Consider the following 17,561-nt stretch of genomic DNA (forward strand, 5'->3'; position numbering starts at 1 on the left):
ATCATTTAAAAACACCACCCAAAAAGCCTCCAAAATCTGATTTAGTTACGATCGTCAAAGCACGTGAAGTACAGCAAACATTATGAATATCAAATACCGCTGTTTTAAACATTAGATCATTTCTGACTGTGGCAATATGGCAGTATATTTAGTACATGTGAATGGTTGGTATATTTAGCTATATGCAGTATGGAGATTTTAATTTAGGACCTGCTCTCCTTTTCAAATGAAGGCAAGTAGTCAACCCAGAAATGTTAAACAGGACCTTAACAGTAAATCCCAACAGTATAAAATACCATGAAGAAATACATTTAAATTGCATTTAGCAGATTTATCAAGATATGCTCATGAGACACTACTGTGTAGATAAATGTGCATATATTAATAAACTCTCTGGATGGATGATAGTAATAATGTGTGCCAATGCCAAATTCTTCTTACAGCGTGAGGGACTAAACTGAAGCTTGGAAAACTCACTTGCCTACTTGGCATCAGAGAATTGAGAGGGTTTTGTTGGAAATTAGCAGGGCATGTAATTAACTTCCGCAAATTTAATAAAGAAGTAAGCAGTTGTGAGGATTATCACTTCACACTTCAAAGTGCAAGTGAACTCTGTGATTTTGCAGGCAGTGCAAAAGTCTCTGCTACTACGGAGACTAACTGTGAATATAGGGCTCTTTCCTTCCCCCAGACAAGAGATTTCTAGGAAACAAGGTGCTTCATAGCACCTTATTTGTTTGCCTCTGTACTTCCAAGCTATAATAACTGACCAACTACCTATGAACACTCTTCAAAAGCAGATGTTTAATTAAAATATTTTAATTTAGACATTGCTATACCAAAGTAGCAACATGGCAAATGAAGTGAAATTGGCCAAATTCCATCAACTTCACTGTTGCGTTCCTCTGAAAAAAAAGAAAGCCTACCTAAAATGTTACCCGGATCTCTTAGTTAGCACCCCTCATTTCATACAGGAGTCAACAGCATAGCATGCCAGTAGTAATAGTGTAAAATTAATAATATTCAGACTTCCCTAAGGAATTTGGCTAAGTCATATAAAAGTATTTTAATTAAAAAACAAATACTGCATACACTAAATGGAATCAACACTACCTAACCAGCAGGTCTTGAGTGTAAATGTAGGTAGAAAATTCAGTGGGTGGTGCTCCAAATAAATTATTTGCATATTGCTACTTAACTTTCATCAACATCGTAAAAAAAAATAATGAAAAAGACCATTTTAATGACACAGATTACAAGAATAAATGACTAAAAACATGAATCGCACATGTAGTGACCAGAACTGTCAGATAGATTTAGCGAAAGTAAACAACGTGTATCATTAGAATAAATTCAAGCTCATATGGATACTGGGTGGGGAAATGTGAAAGGGAGGACAAAGTATTTACCAGGTAGAGGACATGCCCCTTGCAAGACTGACCAAGACTTGAACTTTACAAGATTAGGCTTTAGTTACTGTACTGTAACTAAAAGGACTAATGCAGTCTTCGAGTACATAAATACTAATGTCAAAGGTGAATACTTCCACACTTATCTGATGAAATATCAAAAGATGGGAGAAAAATGATAAAAGGCATTAAAAAAATGCTTAGATATGAAGATTTCACATGCTTGCATCTCACCAAAAAGTCAGGGCTTTTCACACTAGCATGCAAAAAACACATGGCTAAAAGTTGAAGCTTGGCAAATACAAACTAAAAACATGGTGTTTTTTTATTTCTAAACAGTAAAGTTAAATAATAACTGGCACAGCTTATTCAAGTTATAATAATTTATCTCTACCTAGAAAATATTTAAATAAAGGTTATTGCCCCCCCCCCCCCCAAAAAAAAAAAGTTTAAACACAATTGTGAGAATTAAACTGAGATATGCAGGGGATCAGAACAGATCATTAGTATTCTATTTGGCTTTCAGAATAGCTATGGTTTTTATTTAGACACAGGTACAAACTACCCTATTTGAGGTAAAGAGTACTTCCAGCCAGTTAAAGTGTGCAGCTCCAGGAGCAATTTATCACACCCATAACAGTTTCCTTGTTAACACAAGGAAATGTATTGTGATCACAGCCCTGTCCATAGCTTTCCTGGGAAAATCTTTTTCAGTTCTAGCTAGCATAGACTCATCTCTGTACTCTTCTGACATGGTTTTTTGTTGATTTAGAAGAGCAGGACTGAAATGATAAAGAATTTACAGTGAAAGCAATATTTAAAAAAGCAGTATTTAAAAAAAATAGACAAATTTTGCAGTTTAAAAAAAAAAGGTTAGATCATGTTTTTCAAATACATTAAGTGCTTAAATAAGCTGTAGCAGCTGGGTGCAAGAAGGAGAACAAGTCAGGTACTGCATCAACTGGAGTGAGAATGAGCTCCTCCGTGGTACAAAACAATGTCTAATCTCTTACAATTCTCTTGCTCACTGACTTTAATAAAAATACAATGGGAGAAGTAATGGATTTAGGACAAGTGTATTATCCTTCTTCTATTCAATACCTCCTAACAGAGCCAGTACAAGCTCTACATGATATAAGGTTTACTCAGAGCTAGATGCCAATAATGTTTATGAACCACTGCAAGTACTTTCACCAAAATATTCTAAAACCATTCCAGGCGACGTAACTCGTGTTAATAAGCTCCAATTTCTCCCCTGTGTTAGTCTGCCTTGCAGGTTTTAAGGAATATACATTTAAAAAAAAAATCATTTGTAGATTCTCAAAGACAAAAGCATACAAATACAGTAGTCAGTCTATGTGCAAGTGATTAATTCTAACAACTCAGGAATTTGGAACAGGGAAATTGCACTGAAAAATGACATATCTTCTCCATACATCCACTGAACTTTTCTTATTGCACACACTTATTTCCAAAGAAAACCATGTGCAAACGTATTTGTTCTAAAAGTGAATTAATCCAACCGAAAAAGATGCCTTTTTCAGAATACAACCATTCACATGTGAAGTTGTTTTGGTGATACGTTTTGTCTATTTACAAGTTACAACTGTGGCTTGATCTAGACAGTCCCAGAGAGACATTATTTTAAACCACTATTCAGATCTATGCAGGGAAGATCAGCCTTGATAGAAAGTATTTAAGCGTTGACTTCTCTTTGTCTACTGATAATACCAAAAGAAATCCAAACGTGAATTTATACATTATGTACTTCCACCTCAGGCTTTACTACCAATTAATTCACAAACATCTGCCATGAATATTTTCCTGTTATATTCACAATGTTCTTCAGAATGAACTTTAATTTCCTTTAAATACCACATTAAGCACAGCAAATGGTCCACTGAAGATTTTAGGCATAATTACGTGCATTAAGAATACAAATATTTTCTTGATTCCCTATGATTTAACATTTAAGTTACTAATTGTTAACAGCCATTGGCAAAAAGTGTGTCAATAACCTACATGTACACTCTTCCTTTCCTTCCATCTCCAGTGGAACAAACTGACCTCTCAAACTTTCTTCACAAAAGCAGATGAAAGCAACTGACAAAAAAAAAAAAAAAATACAATTCACTACTGTATTTATCTTCAACTTGGAACGAAAGAAAGGTGAAAATTCCCAACTGACATCATCAGTTAGATGAAATAAGAGTTCATTCATCCGTGAGAACTCTGGCGAGTGCATGCGGTACAAGGTCAGTGAATTTTGCTCAGCGCAATCCCATTCATCAGAATATCGCGGGAAGGAAAGATTTTCACCCTGTTCTCATCTAGCATAGTGGTAATGACAAGCAACAGAGTCTACCACCTCTCTGCTGTTTGTGAGTCATTTCCTAAACAGTACTGGTAATTTTAAATGAAGAGAAATGACTTTCGAACAGTTACTGTATTATCAGGACAGGACCAATACATTAAATGGAAGGGAGGAGGAAGGAAGAACCATAGATTACATAGACGCAAGATATCTAATGACAGGTGTTTATGTTCTGGGGTTTTGGTCATTGTATCAATTACTAATTTATCATCCACTGCAATAACAAAGCAAAGCTTGATTTGTTTCCTCTGCACTAGATGGTTATAATACAATGACATTAAAAGGCATCTTGAATTCTTTTCATAATCGCACTTTTGCTCTTAAAAAGTGTTTAATTTCAAAAGCTAACCTTATTTTTGAGTTGACAGACTTTGACAACGGAATTTAGATGTCTTACAGAACTTACAAAAGCATCCTTTGAACTGGAAACTGGAAGTTCAAATGCAGTGGACGTTGATACTGACCTATTGTAAAAGCTGCCTTTCAGCTGAAAATTGGAAGCTCAAATACTGCAGACATTGATCCTGACCTAAAGATTTTGTCTTCATATCACTGAAGTCAACAATCTGTATGAACTCTACTATAAATAATATTCTTGTGGTCAGATATATAAATCGCAATACCATTACCACTAAAAATTATTCTGTACTGGAATTCAAGATTTGGAGCACTAACAAAGGATTGAATGAATAGCTATCAATTGCAGGGGGTCAATCTCTAAGGACTAGAATTGAATCACGCGGGAAGGGTAATGGAAGAGAATCCTGTAATAATGTTCACTTAACTGTATTATATTGTATTAACTCGAAGACCTCCGCTTCCAGGACTGAAAATCCCATAAATCAAATATATATATATACACACGTACATATATATATATTTAAAACAAGATCTATAAATTTACGTACTTGAATTTTACTTTGAAATCTCCTGCTACCCAAAATTACAGATGAATAAGCTAATAATAAAGAAGTTTAACTCAACTTCTTTCTCATGTCTCTGCAGATACCAGCACCAAGCAGATTTAAAATATAAAATCAAAATTACTCTAATTTCTGAAGTGATTCTCATACCATTTTAGTACATGCTGATATTGGGGATATTTCTGTTCTATAATATCTCATTTAGAAGGTTATAGTCAAAATAACATATGAAGGTGTACTGAGTCTGAAAGAATAGTACCCGTAGTGAAAAGCAGACAATCATTTCTAAGAAACCTGTGAGAACACTTGCAAAACACAAAAATGAATGTGAAGGAAGCTATTCCGTGTCTATGTCAACAGTGCATGTTGCTGATCTTGGACCATATCGTGTCATTGATTTTTAAGTAGAACTTGAAAATGATTTCATTGATGGCTCCTTAACAGCAGTTGGCTATTTTATTTCTGCTGACAGGGGATTGAGAAATCAATTCTGTGAGAGACAGCACGAACAGTTAACACTATATTCAACTGCAAAGCCAGGTCACTGCACAAAGGTGAACTTACCAACTGTATGCAATGTGGGCTTACACGAAGAAAAAATGATAATTAACAAGTTAGAGCACAGGTGTGAAGACAGACAATCGAATAAAAATCTCAGATTCAAGAATTGCTGGCTGATACAGATTGACGATTTTTTTTTTCCCCTCTACGCCTTTTGGAGATTTCAGACTATCAAGTTACAGTTGTGGAGGCTTACTGATAAAGAAGAGAATCCTCTCCTCTAAAGCAGACAATTCATATTTATGAAATAAAAAGAATGACTTCCACTTTCAATTAGGTTCCAGGAAGCTCAAAGTGAAATCCCCATTGATGCCAACAATAAGTTTACACAGGTCACACAGAGATTATAGTCCCTCTGAAATCAGTAACTTTTTCTTAGCTTTCATATTAAGCTTATTGTTATATTCAGCAAACAACCAAAGGAAAAACACGCTCAACTAAGATCAATACTATTTCTTTTCTTTCCTCACCTTCTTCTTTCCCTAATCTTATATAGTTTTTCCTCAATAGATTTCAAAGTGCTCTCAAAAAAGTGGAAAGAAATGAAAAATGCAATTCAAGTGCTAGATGTTTTTGTTCAGCAGGGGAAAGAAAGCAAGTAAAAGGTCTGAAAGTGATATTGGTAAGAAAGCTTTCAGTATTTTTATTTGAATGAACACTAGAACTTTCACAACTCTCAACCAGTTAAAACGCTTAAGAAATTCTAAAGTGTCTTTACCTTAAATTCCTCCATAAAGGATGAGAAAAGGAAACTACGAAAGAGACTGAAATTTTAACACTGTGCTTAAAAAAGTTTTTCCCCTTTTAATCTCCCAGTTTTCTTGAAAGGGAAAATGACTGTGAACACTCAGAAGACAGACAAGTACTGTTTGTTGAGCACCTCTGTTACAGGAAGAGCAGAATATTAGCTATGTCTAACATTACACTGGCAAATAATGCAAGAAAAGGCAAACCCTGAGTAGTTTTCCATTCCCTCCCAATTTATGAAGATAACCTGTTTAAAAAAATATATCCTTAACAGTTTATACTTCTGTCTCAATTACTTTTCTGCCCTGGAAAGAGGAAGCCCAAAATACACTCTCAACAGCAAATCATCCAGGTTGACAGAGAACCATCAAGAACATCAAGACCAACCATCAGCCTCACCTGCCAAGTCCCATCGCTAAATCACATCCCTAACCACAACATCCACATCTCTTAAATATGTCTGTGGATGGGGACTCCACAACTCCTCTGGCAGCCTGTTCCAATTCTGAGATTGCATGGAGGTGCAATCCTTAACTGCTTGTCTTCCCCCCCCCCCCCCCAATTCTTTATGGTTTCTCTTACCATGTGTCTAAGTGATTAACTGCACAGCTAATTCTCTAGTATATCATACATATGCAACCACAGGCCTTCACTGCGACATAAAATGTTAAAGGAAAAGACAAAAAAGGTTACAGAGGAGCAGCTCACTACCCAATGACTCAACATCTAAGCAAACCCATACAGTGGATGGAAAACTCAGAACTGCTGTTATGATTTTACAACTACATGAGGCTATTGGCAGGCACCAGGCCTGAGGATTAATTTACCGTGAAAAGTAACTAGGCAGACTTCTGACAGACCTTTACCATAAAGAAGTCCATTTCACTAAGTTCTACTGCCCACCTTACAATTCACACATACAAGTCACAAAGGAAGACAAGCATGAAGGTCCAAGATTAGCAGGACCTGATGCCCTACACTTCCCTAGGCATATTCTCTGGTGACTGCAGAGAGCAGAGTTCCTACTTGGAGCCTTTGTCTCCATGGAAGCATTTATTTGTGCCTTTCCCTTCTGTTAAGCCACCCATTTCCATGAAACAAAAGAATTTAATACCTTTGAAACCTCTATTGTTGACAAACTCAGCTGAAACTGGCCGAGTGTAACAGCTGTTACCGAGGTTAGAACTGGCAGAGCAATGCAACTTCAAAACCTTGTGTTTTCTGTGTGTCACTTCATAAAGAAAGGCTAAAATCCCCCAAGGAATAACAGGAAGCATAAATTACAAACACAAGATGACAAAATCCATTTGACAGCTGAACTACAGATTAAGTACTGGTTAGGAGATTGAAGGAAGAGGCAAAGAAAAGGATGAGAAACTGAAGCTGAGAAGAGACCAATTAATAATGGAGATTTTAAAGTTCTAATTGATTTAGATTGCATTTCTAGGTTTGAGTTTTTAATTTACTGTCTCCCTTGGTTGTAGAATAATCTGATTTGCTGATGATACAAAAGTGGGAGGAGTGCCTGATACCCCAGAGTGCTGTACTGCCATTCAGAAAGATCTCAACAGGCTGTGAAGATGGGCAGAAGGGAATCTCTTGAAACTCAAAGGCAAGTACAGGGTCCCACACCTAAGCGAAGAACAACCACATGCACTCATACAGGCTGGGAACTGATCTGCTAGACGCTAGCTCTGCAGAGAAGGATCGGGGGGTTTCTGGTGGACAACTGATTCTCTCTTGCCTGACGTGAAAGCCTTCCAATCATCAAAATAAGTCTCACTTAGACTAACTGAGGAATAAAATACTTCTAAATCCAGACAAAGGCTAGTTCTTCACCAAGAGAAGTCACCAAGGAAGTGCTTTTTAAACACTGCATCATGGAGGGATATTCAATTTCACATCCTACTCACTGCCAAACACTAGTTATGGCCAAAAAAAAACTTAGTGTGCTTCAATGCTGATAAATTAAAATACCAGCACTGCTGTGACAATATTTTTCCTATTACTTGCTATATAAAAAGCTATGGGATATAACAATATTTTTTATTTCATAATTGATAGGCATAAATAGCCTGTTTCCATATTGATATGATGTTGCAATAATTAGAGAATATGCTTTACATACCACCAGGAATACCTTTAGAAGACTAAAGGAATAAAGAAAAATTAATAACTAGACTACTGGCAAAGCATAGCTGACTTCAAAGTCAAGTGGCAGTAAAACAATAATTTTAAAAACATCCTTTGAAGTTGATGATTATTATATATTTCTAATCTACAAATAACAACCACTGCTACCCCATGATATTTGAGCTCATTTAACAGCTTTCCCCAACCACATTCAAAAATTAACTTCAACTAGCAGCCTTCATTTAGGGTGCACTAAAAGACACAAAGTGCAACTGCATCTAGAAAAATATATTCACTTTGAGGTTACTAGGAACACAGTATTAACATCAGACTGGAACTTAACAGCAAGAATAATTTGGAAGTCACTCCTGGACTTTGAATTACAACTAAACCCCTAATCTAAATTTGATGAAATATTAGCAACTCATATAATAAACTTGTGTCAGCAAGAAAATTACAGTTAAATTTAAAAAATGACAATTAGCTTTATAATTGAAATCTTAAACTTTCAGCACAGCAAAGAATCCATTCTATTTTTTTTAAGCTCAGAATAATTACTTCAAAATACACAAAAATAGTAGCGATGTTTTGTATTATGCATGCATGATATCACGAGCAAAATCCAACAATGCAAATATTTCAGTTCAATGCAGACAATACTTAATGATCTACATTTATACTTACATATTCAGGTTTCAATTTCTTGTCCCCGCCTCTCACAGCTACTTTTTCTAGCTTGTCTATACTCTGCATGATCAGTTCCTCATCTTTAAGTCGAAGTTCTTCGTGTATTATTTCGATGTCTCGAACAGGATCTACACTTCCTTCAACATGAGTGATATCATCATCTTCAAATGCTCCTAAACCAAATAAAGTTTAAGTTACATATTAAGCTAAGAAGACAGAATACAGATTTTTAAAACAGACTATTACAAGTCACAAGAATTTAGCATGAAGAATTAAAATCAGCAGGTCTGTTCTACTGCCTGTACGCAATTGTTATTGAAAATATTTTATATCATACTGCTGTAGTTTGTTAATTTATGTATCAACTCCAAAATCCAAAGATTTATACACATGCATGCAAAGCATAGTGTTTTGCCATTTCAGGAGAGCACTTAAGCCATCTTTAAGAGTTTTTTCTAAATAGGAACAGATTAGAGCACTTTCCTGAAAATTGGTACCACTGTATTTAACTGTATCTTATCTATCAGCAGCAAACATTGTAGCCAAGTTCAAAATCGTGGAACATTTTAATACACACAGTAATGACTAAACAAGTGGTGGAAAGAAAACCTTACAAATCATCCTGGCAGCCCTCACTGGCTGACCAATTTTATGCATTAAGAAAAAAAGAAGTTCTACACAAAGAATTCTGAAGTTCTGAACGACTCTTAGTGTTTCCAAGGGAAACGGGGTTTAGAAAAAAAAGGAGGCCTGAAATCATCTGGCAGACCTCTTCCCTGTTTCAATCTACTTTATCACTGTGGTTCTGACGGTGATTAGATAATGAACCACTCAGACACACAATTTACACAGCAGCTAATTTCATCGGCCTGATTTGAGGGTATGGTTTTTAGGGGGCCATCAAAGAAGCAGATGAAGGTGCATTTGTCATATATGAGTGACAACCATTCACACTATCTGAACAAAATGGTGCTGGCCCTTATTAGAAACACATGCTATTATCACATATTTAAAGTGCAGTTGAAGCCATAATTTCAAATTGCCAACTGGAAACATAAGGGTAAAACAACCAGATATTACTGAAGCATGTGTGCTGACTTCATGCCCTTCTGAAGACAATCTGGCAACATAATTCAACTAGGATTTAAATTATCAGATAAATAGCATCACAAAAAATAAATCAATAAATATTTAAAGAATAAAAATATTAACACTTTGTTACTTAGTTCCTGGATAATTTTTCAGTGTATTTGCATGCCTATTCCGCAACATTAAATAAATGCCTGAGAAATAAGCCATGATAAGAATTTTATTTAAACTTTACCAAAATGAAAATAAACTGATTTTTATGGGGGAGGGGAAGAAGGCATTTCTTGTACTAAATATAAAATAAGAAAAATTGTAGACTATGAAGAACTCTTCAACTGACAGAAAGTTGAGATTCTTTGTTCTCACACACATCTTAATTTTTTCCTTCTAAATTACTGAAAACAGTGGTTTTAGCAATAAAGATTTTAACATCAAAACAAACGATACACAGGCTTGAAACGTTGTTGGCAGTCAAACATCAAAATCATTTTCACATAAACATAAAAAGTCTTTAGAACAGCGGTTAGAGGAAGTTTCCTGCTCTTCCATCAGCTGTCTCTCTCCAAAGATCATCTGTGAGCTCCCCGGTACAAGAAAAGCACCTCCGCAACAGATGCAGCCCTGATGCCGGCTGTGACGGGAGAATGTGCCCCTGTCAAATGAAAACCTGCTACGCTAACCCATACCAATGCCAGGCAATTAAAGAAGAGGTGCTGTAGCCTTTGTCTTACGTAAATCCTTATCTGTGCACCTAAGTCAGCAATGGGACATGGGCTGTGTGGATACACAAATACATGAAAACGTCATTCTACGGATCTGTTTAAATTTACAAGGAAATTACTCAAAAAAAAAAAAAAGTAGGAAGATGTCACCATACAGATCAAAGAAAATTCTTCTACCTGACCATACTTCTCAACAGATGATAGTATTTAGTCAGCTAAAAAAAGTAAAAAGTGTTCTTTCCTCCTTGTAATAATAAAAAAAAAAGAGTGCATCACCATCTAAATAATATATTCTCAAGCTGTTCACATCTTCCTGCTGCATTTGGTGTCCACAGGGTTAAAAAAAACAACACTATAAAAGTGAGGAGAAAAGCTCTACGACTATAGAGACCCTACATTAAGAACATAAAAATAAGTAGTAAACTGGTAAATTGTTTAATTGGGTTGCTTGGTTAAGTGAGGAGTTTCTCATGAAAGAAACAGACACTAGTTGCATGTTCTATTAAAACACTGGATTGTGGGCCTAAATTTTCAATGTTGAATTTAGAAGAATACTGCATTTCTTAACTTGGAAAGGATGTAATATATCAAGAGGCGTGCTGCTCATACAATTACTTTTGAAATAACCAGGAAGTCAATTAAATTAATCATGGCAGATATTTTTAAATTATCAGGAACACTTGGAGAACAGAAATCAAAATCTTCCCATTGAGATAGTTGCAGTCCATAAGAAAGCATTTAGGTATAAAATCCTGTACACACAAAAGACCCTCAATATAACATCCAGATATTGGGAATAACATCCAGATTTTGGCATAAACTGAGAGAGACTTCTTCATAAGGAAGATGCTGAACCTTTTGTTCAGGATTTATCAACACAGATTTCAGTCATCAACCTAAAACAGATCAGCTGCTGACTGACCGCCCAGCCAGAAGGAAGATGACGGGATACTCAAGGAAGAAGGAAAAGAAGAGAAGGGAGACGCTACGCTGATGAAAGAGCCTTAGTTATAATTTCATCTCGATATCCATGTGGGATCAATCTTGGACAATCCATTATCCCAGCCTCAAGCCTGCTCTGTACTAATAGAATAGCACAAATCACGCTGAGCATTGTAGGGAAACCAACTCCAGCCTGCAGAACTGAATGTGGGCTAATCCAGGGACATCAGTAAGCAAGAACTGGTGGTTATCTAAGGGATTAGGCTCTGTGGAGAGAAGAGATCTTTTGGAAAAGCAAAACAGAGAAAATAACAAAGTTAAATTATTAGAATAATGTTTTAGCCAGTCCTTGGTTTAAAAGCAGTTTTAAAAGAAAGTTTTAAAAAAAAGTTTTAAAAGTAGTTTATGGACACGTTGCACTCTGAAGATAGAAAATAAAAGACAAATGTTGATAAGAAATGCTGACGCTGACATAGCTGATACTGATCACAACAGAATCAGCAAGTAAAAATAATAGGGAAAGGGAGAAAAGGAGTCCAAAAAGTTTGGTAGAAAGATGAGGGAGAAAAGTTTCCCTGAAGCCATATTAAAGGTGCATCTGGATGAGGAAGAAAAGAAAACAAATGGGATAGTCAATAAAAAACAGAACACATACGGTCACCTGCTAGCATTTCTGATTATGAGCAGTGTTTAAATATGGTGAACCTCAAACAAAAACATGTCCATCTTCTTATTGACACAGCGAGGATTCAACTGCTGCACATGTGGAGGGATCTTTACATGGTTAGGTACTTGTCTACACACTAACCTCTAAAGCATACCTGCACCTGCCTGGTTACCAGTTGCTGAGCCCTGTGGTCTGGCTTCCAAAGCAGAAAGCACCAACTAGTAATCTGGTTCAACTGCCTTTATGCCCTCCAGGAACTCCAAGGATTTCTTCCAGAAAGAGAGGAATCAGTTTACCATATAGGCAGGAAAAAAGTGTCCATAAAAAGGGCTTACTCAAGAGTCTTCCCAAAAAAGCATCTCTGTCAACACCTAAGAATCCTAACTGGAACTTTTGAGGGAAAGAAAAGAAGCCCAAAATGAGTTCCTGTTCTCCACCCTGTTCTCCAAGACATTTATGATGAGACAGGGTAGGCAGGAAGGGGTGGGAGGAAACAGTTCTGGGAAGTACGGGCTATGTGAATAAGAATAGGAAGTTGATTAAAGGTAAGCATACAGCGACACAGGAAAGTCAACCAGAAATCAATAATCAGTAATTTCCTTATTTATGGAACTAGTTATCACTTCTCACTGGTGTCCAGTGTGTCCCACCATCAGAGGTTTGTCAGCCTTTCAAAAGAAGTTGAGTGGAATCTAACCCTTTTTCTCAATTATCCTAGCTAGGAACCTTTTTTCAAATTACCCCCCAGAAAATGTCAATGGATTTGCATTTGAGCTTAAATGGTGGACCTCTTCCACTTCCTTTGGTGTAATAGAACAATAACTACAGAGTTAGAAACATCAACCTTGCTGTAAGCAAACAAAGCTGTTGCCATCAATTCCCATAACACTTTAGTGACATGTAGGTAGGTCATGTGCACCTGCAGACCTCTTTGGAGAATCCAGTTAGCAATGACACTTATTTATACATGTTCAAATGTAATGCTAGGAGGAAAAAAAAATATTTTTAAAAAGATGCATTGAAGAAGTAACACAGAGACAGCTGGTTCCACACTTTGCTTTCAAGTGGTACTGGATAACTAAGATGGGGAAAACAGGATAACTGGCTGGAGGAGATGTGGAAACACTGTTTTCGTCCTGAAGAAGAGCAGGAATTGCCTATCTGCCAGGTCCTGATTGCAGCAAGACCACACAGACTTCACCTTCTCTTCTTCACATGCAAAAGTAGTGACAGATAAATATGCATACAGCACAGCAGTAACAAATGCCACGTTTTAACCGGTATCATCTAATGGCATGCACGTTTCTTTCCATTTCTTTCAAGAATCAGCTTCAAAATTCTTTGACAAAATTTACCTCTCAGCCTCCAGAGATTTTTGCATTGCTTATGTTATACCTGTCAAGATCTGATGACTGTATGTTATGTATTCATCTGAACAGAACCACTACACTTAGTTACAGGCTATCATCAACCAATTCATTCTCTTGCTAAAATCAAGTCATCCAATTACTCCTTGACTAATCAAGGCTGTTTTGGCTTTTTCTTTTTTCAAAAGGTACTCAACAGCATAAACAGTTCACTTACAAGAAATGGAAAGGGGCTAATCAGCAGAATTATTGTTTTGCTGCCACAATTTGCAGTATTTAAATGTAGTTGCTGATTGGACTGAAAGTTTTATGATATAGCATATAAAACTAGTTTGACGCAAAAACGAAGCCACCTAAAGCCTAAACTTTATTGTTCCTGTCTGCTCCGAGCAGCTACCGAGATGCTGAAATCAAAATCAAAATAAAACTACTAGACATCTTATTTTGATCCTAATTACAATTATGGAAATTAATGAATATCTTCAAAATTAATTTATACTTATGTCAGTTTCTTCATTTCTTTAATTACCCTTATCCTTAAAGCAAAATTGAACAAAATATTTGGCTAATATTAAGCTCCCACATAACAGCATTTTGGTATCTTGCATTCATTTACGAAAGGTAAGCAACTGCATTGGCCTATGTTATGCTGTAATTAAGACGGATATTCACAACTTGATCAAAATCTGAACTGCACCACAAGATGAAACTCCCATCAGTATTTAGAGTAATGACCAGCCTCTTGTCAGTAAGCTATAAAAGAATGTTTAATAACACCACCAAAAAACAGACCTAAAGAATAATTGATGCTTGCACTTACTCGCAAGCATACATTCAATGACTATTATCAGAAGGAGCTGCTCATCACAGACTGATACAGTACATCACAATATGGATACGTACCCTGTTATAAGCCCTGAAGTAAATGAGCAATAATACCTATCCGGCCATTCACTAGGGTAGAAATAGGGGGGGAACAAAAAGAAACAAAATAGGGTAACTTCGGCAGGGGGTTAGAAGCAGAGTGTTTCTTTGAGCTGTCAAAAGAAACAAGACTACATATGTCAAAAAACATTAAATCATAAATAATATCTCTACTTAGACTTGTCTGACATGTTATCAGCATTATAAAGACTTAAATGGTAAAAAAAAAAAAACACACCATTTCTGACTGAGGTACATTTAACATTATAGAGAGCATTAAACTTTGACGATTCTACCGTGCATACTCACAATCGGAAGGGCAAAAGAATAGTATCAGAGTCAACATACACAACAGATTCTTAAATGTAGCACATGTTAACAAAGGATCAACAAATAAAGTAGGTTTAGCATGTTTTCCCTTGCAAGCTAATTTCAAGTAAAATTAATCACCTGTAACACAAACCTAATATTCTTTGAGCAGAGTAATTTTCAGTTGAAGAAGGTACACCTGCCTACATCTTCAACATAAGCAAAATCAAGCACAAAAAAAAACATTAAATAAAATGCCGTAGTAAACCTTGACTTCTGAAGAAAGAATTTTTTCAGACATCTTTTGTGGCTTTGTTTTGTGCCACAGCCCTTTAAGTTTTGTCTTCATGAAGCCCTAACTAGTTGTAATCACGTGCAGTCTAATTGTGGACATTTATCTGCTTTTCTTATGCATAGAACATAGCTATTAAAGCTGAATGGTGATGGTGTGAAGTATAGGTTAAATTGGGTGAAATTAAAGCAAATTACTCTGGGATGTGGAACTCTGAAAATAGAAACCGCCAATGATTTGCAACCCTCTTGATGATCAGCTTCACAGAACCCTAAATGACAAGAAAACTTACATATTTTAAAGTTAACTAGATTTTTTTTTAAAATAATGTGTATAAATTTATTTAAAATGCAAGCAGTCACTGTAGCAATAATTATTTTGTTTTACCTGCACCGTAGAAACGTAAGAAAAGGTTTTAATTCCCATTAAAAACATTTGTTTTTATTCTCAAGTTTAGCTGATTTTCAGTAACAGAAAAAACAGTTCAGAATATTGGCTGTGGCATTAATTACTTTGAACACAAGGTTATGGTTTATGCGTACCATATGGCTATACAGATATGGGACGGTAAAAGCAGCTGCTTTGGGCTCTCTTGACTGGTGTGGCATTAGGACTCAAATTCATTACTTACCTCTACAAAAGATAAGCAGCTACATTTACCCTGCTGAGCCCTAGTATTGCACTAGTGGGGAGAGCGCAAAGCAAGCACCCCTCCCCAGAAGTCTGGGATAGCAGTTGAATAGCAGGCCATTCAATATCAAATCTATCGGGAGTATCTGACAGAAAAAAAAAAGCAAGTCTATTTCAGCTCAGGCACATGCACAATGAGAGCATGCAGCAGAGCAGCAATATGGGATTTTATATGACTGTAGTATCAACTCCTCGAGCATACAAAGAGTTTATATTTGCATAAAAGTACTTGTCAAGGAAGTACTTCGCAAAGTCAGGGATGAGAATTAGAACCACTACAGGAAAACCTGAGGCAAAACAATTCACTTTAGGACATGCAAGTTACCAGAAGAAACCGCAATCTGGTTCCTAGTGGAAACATTTTTAAGAGAAAAGTCATTACCAAGAAAGTAATTCCACTGAACTTATCTATAAAATCTTGTTCCAGAGTCCTCACCCTTGGATCTGTGTGACAAATATTAGTGATTTATCTCTGATGTAAAATGTGTTTACCTGTCATTGTTCTTTCATCCTAGCACCACCGGGATGTAGTCAATGCTCCGCAGGCAAAACCTTCTACCTGCTGAGATTTGCTATGAACTTGGTTGCACCGGGTAAAGAGCATTATTTGAAAGCTGAAAGAATAATCTTTGAGCCTTTCATGCCTCCACTTGGAGAGGGCTCACTCTTACTGCCCTTGATCATACATTTGAAATATTACCACTGCACTGTCCACCAAGTAGCATCTGGGATACACTCCTTGGTAACTCTTCTGGCAACCCACTTTGCCCTGAGAAGGGCAGCACTCAAACTCTCAACTTTGTGAGATGGCTGACATACCACCACACATTAAGAAAATTCCCTAGGAAAAACTAGACTGTGTTCAGATTTTTCCAAAACACAGCTGCGTTAATTGGAACAACAAGGGAAGTCTGGAACCTAGCCTGGATAACTGCAAAATTTCCAAAACATAAAAAAGCTGAAGAATGTTAACATTTGCTTCAGAGACAAGCGTTCTTGTCAACCTGAACTCAGCAACGCTTCATTTCATTTTACATTCTAATGACTGAAAACCTCCCTCTGTGAGTTAGTCTTGAAAAGAGAAGCAAACAGTAACAGGGGAGAGTCCCCACAGGATCACCCTCCCTGCTAAGCCCTCGCACAGCAGTGTCGCTTACATAACGAATGGTACACTTGGGAAAGTCTGGCCACAAATGTCAGTGGGTAACTTTTAACACGCCTCTGTGAGCCACATATCAAGACCATTCACAGAAGAACATTTCTACTCAAGAGCAGACTGGAACTGGTGTATTTGTAATTTGATGGCATCTAGAATGGAAAGAAAATGCTCCTAAGTAGAAACAAATTGGAAGTAGAAATAAGCACATATATATGACTGCACATTTGTATTACTTTCACCATCATCTCCATAGTACATTTTACCCTTTTTTTTTTTTTCTGACTGAAGATCAGTCTTCCAAGTCTTCCGTACAGAGCCAGGCTTAACTGGGATTCCTGACAGTTACCATAACAAAAAATAATTGCTACCAATAACTGTGTTTTAAGGCAATATAATTACATACATCACAAACAGGAATTAGTGACTACCAGTGGAAGCCCACGGGATGGTTCTACCTGGCCTCAAACAACCAGGTACACAGCAAATGCTTTAATTATTCACAAACAGTTTATCTTGGTCACAGATTGACTGTGCCAATAATGCAGAGATACCTAAAGACACTCGAG

The 17,561-nt window shown here is 36.5% G+C and overlaps 1 protein-coding gene across 3 annotated transcripts in view; it reads right to left on the reverse strand.

Moving 5' to 3' along the window:
- Positions 1–17,561, reverse strand: part of OLA1 (Obg like ATPase 1) — a 109,117-nt gene that overhangs the window by 43,340 nt on the left and 48,216 nt on the right. For all 3 annotated transcript variants that reach the window (XM_068685712.1, XM_068685713.1, XM_068685715.1), the window contains one exon: positions 8,832–9,007. In XM_068685712.1, the coding sequence (XP_068541813.1) occupies positions 8,832–9,007 (176 nt within the window). The remainder of the gene's footprint in view (positions 1–8,831; positions 9,008–17,561) is intronic.

This window comes from Anas acuta, chromosome 6, assembly GCF_963932015.1.
Source record: "Anas acuta chromosome 6, bAnaAcu1.1, whole genome shotgun sequence".
In the NCBI taxonomy this organism is placed as follows: domain Eukaryota; kingdom Metazoa; phylum Chordata; class Aves; order Anseriformes; family Anatidae; genus Anas; species Anas acuta.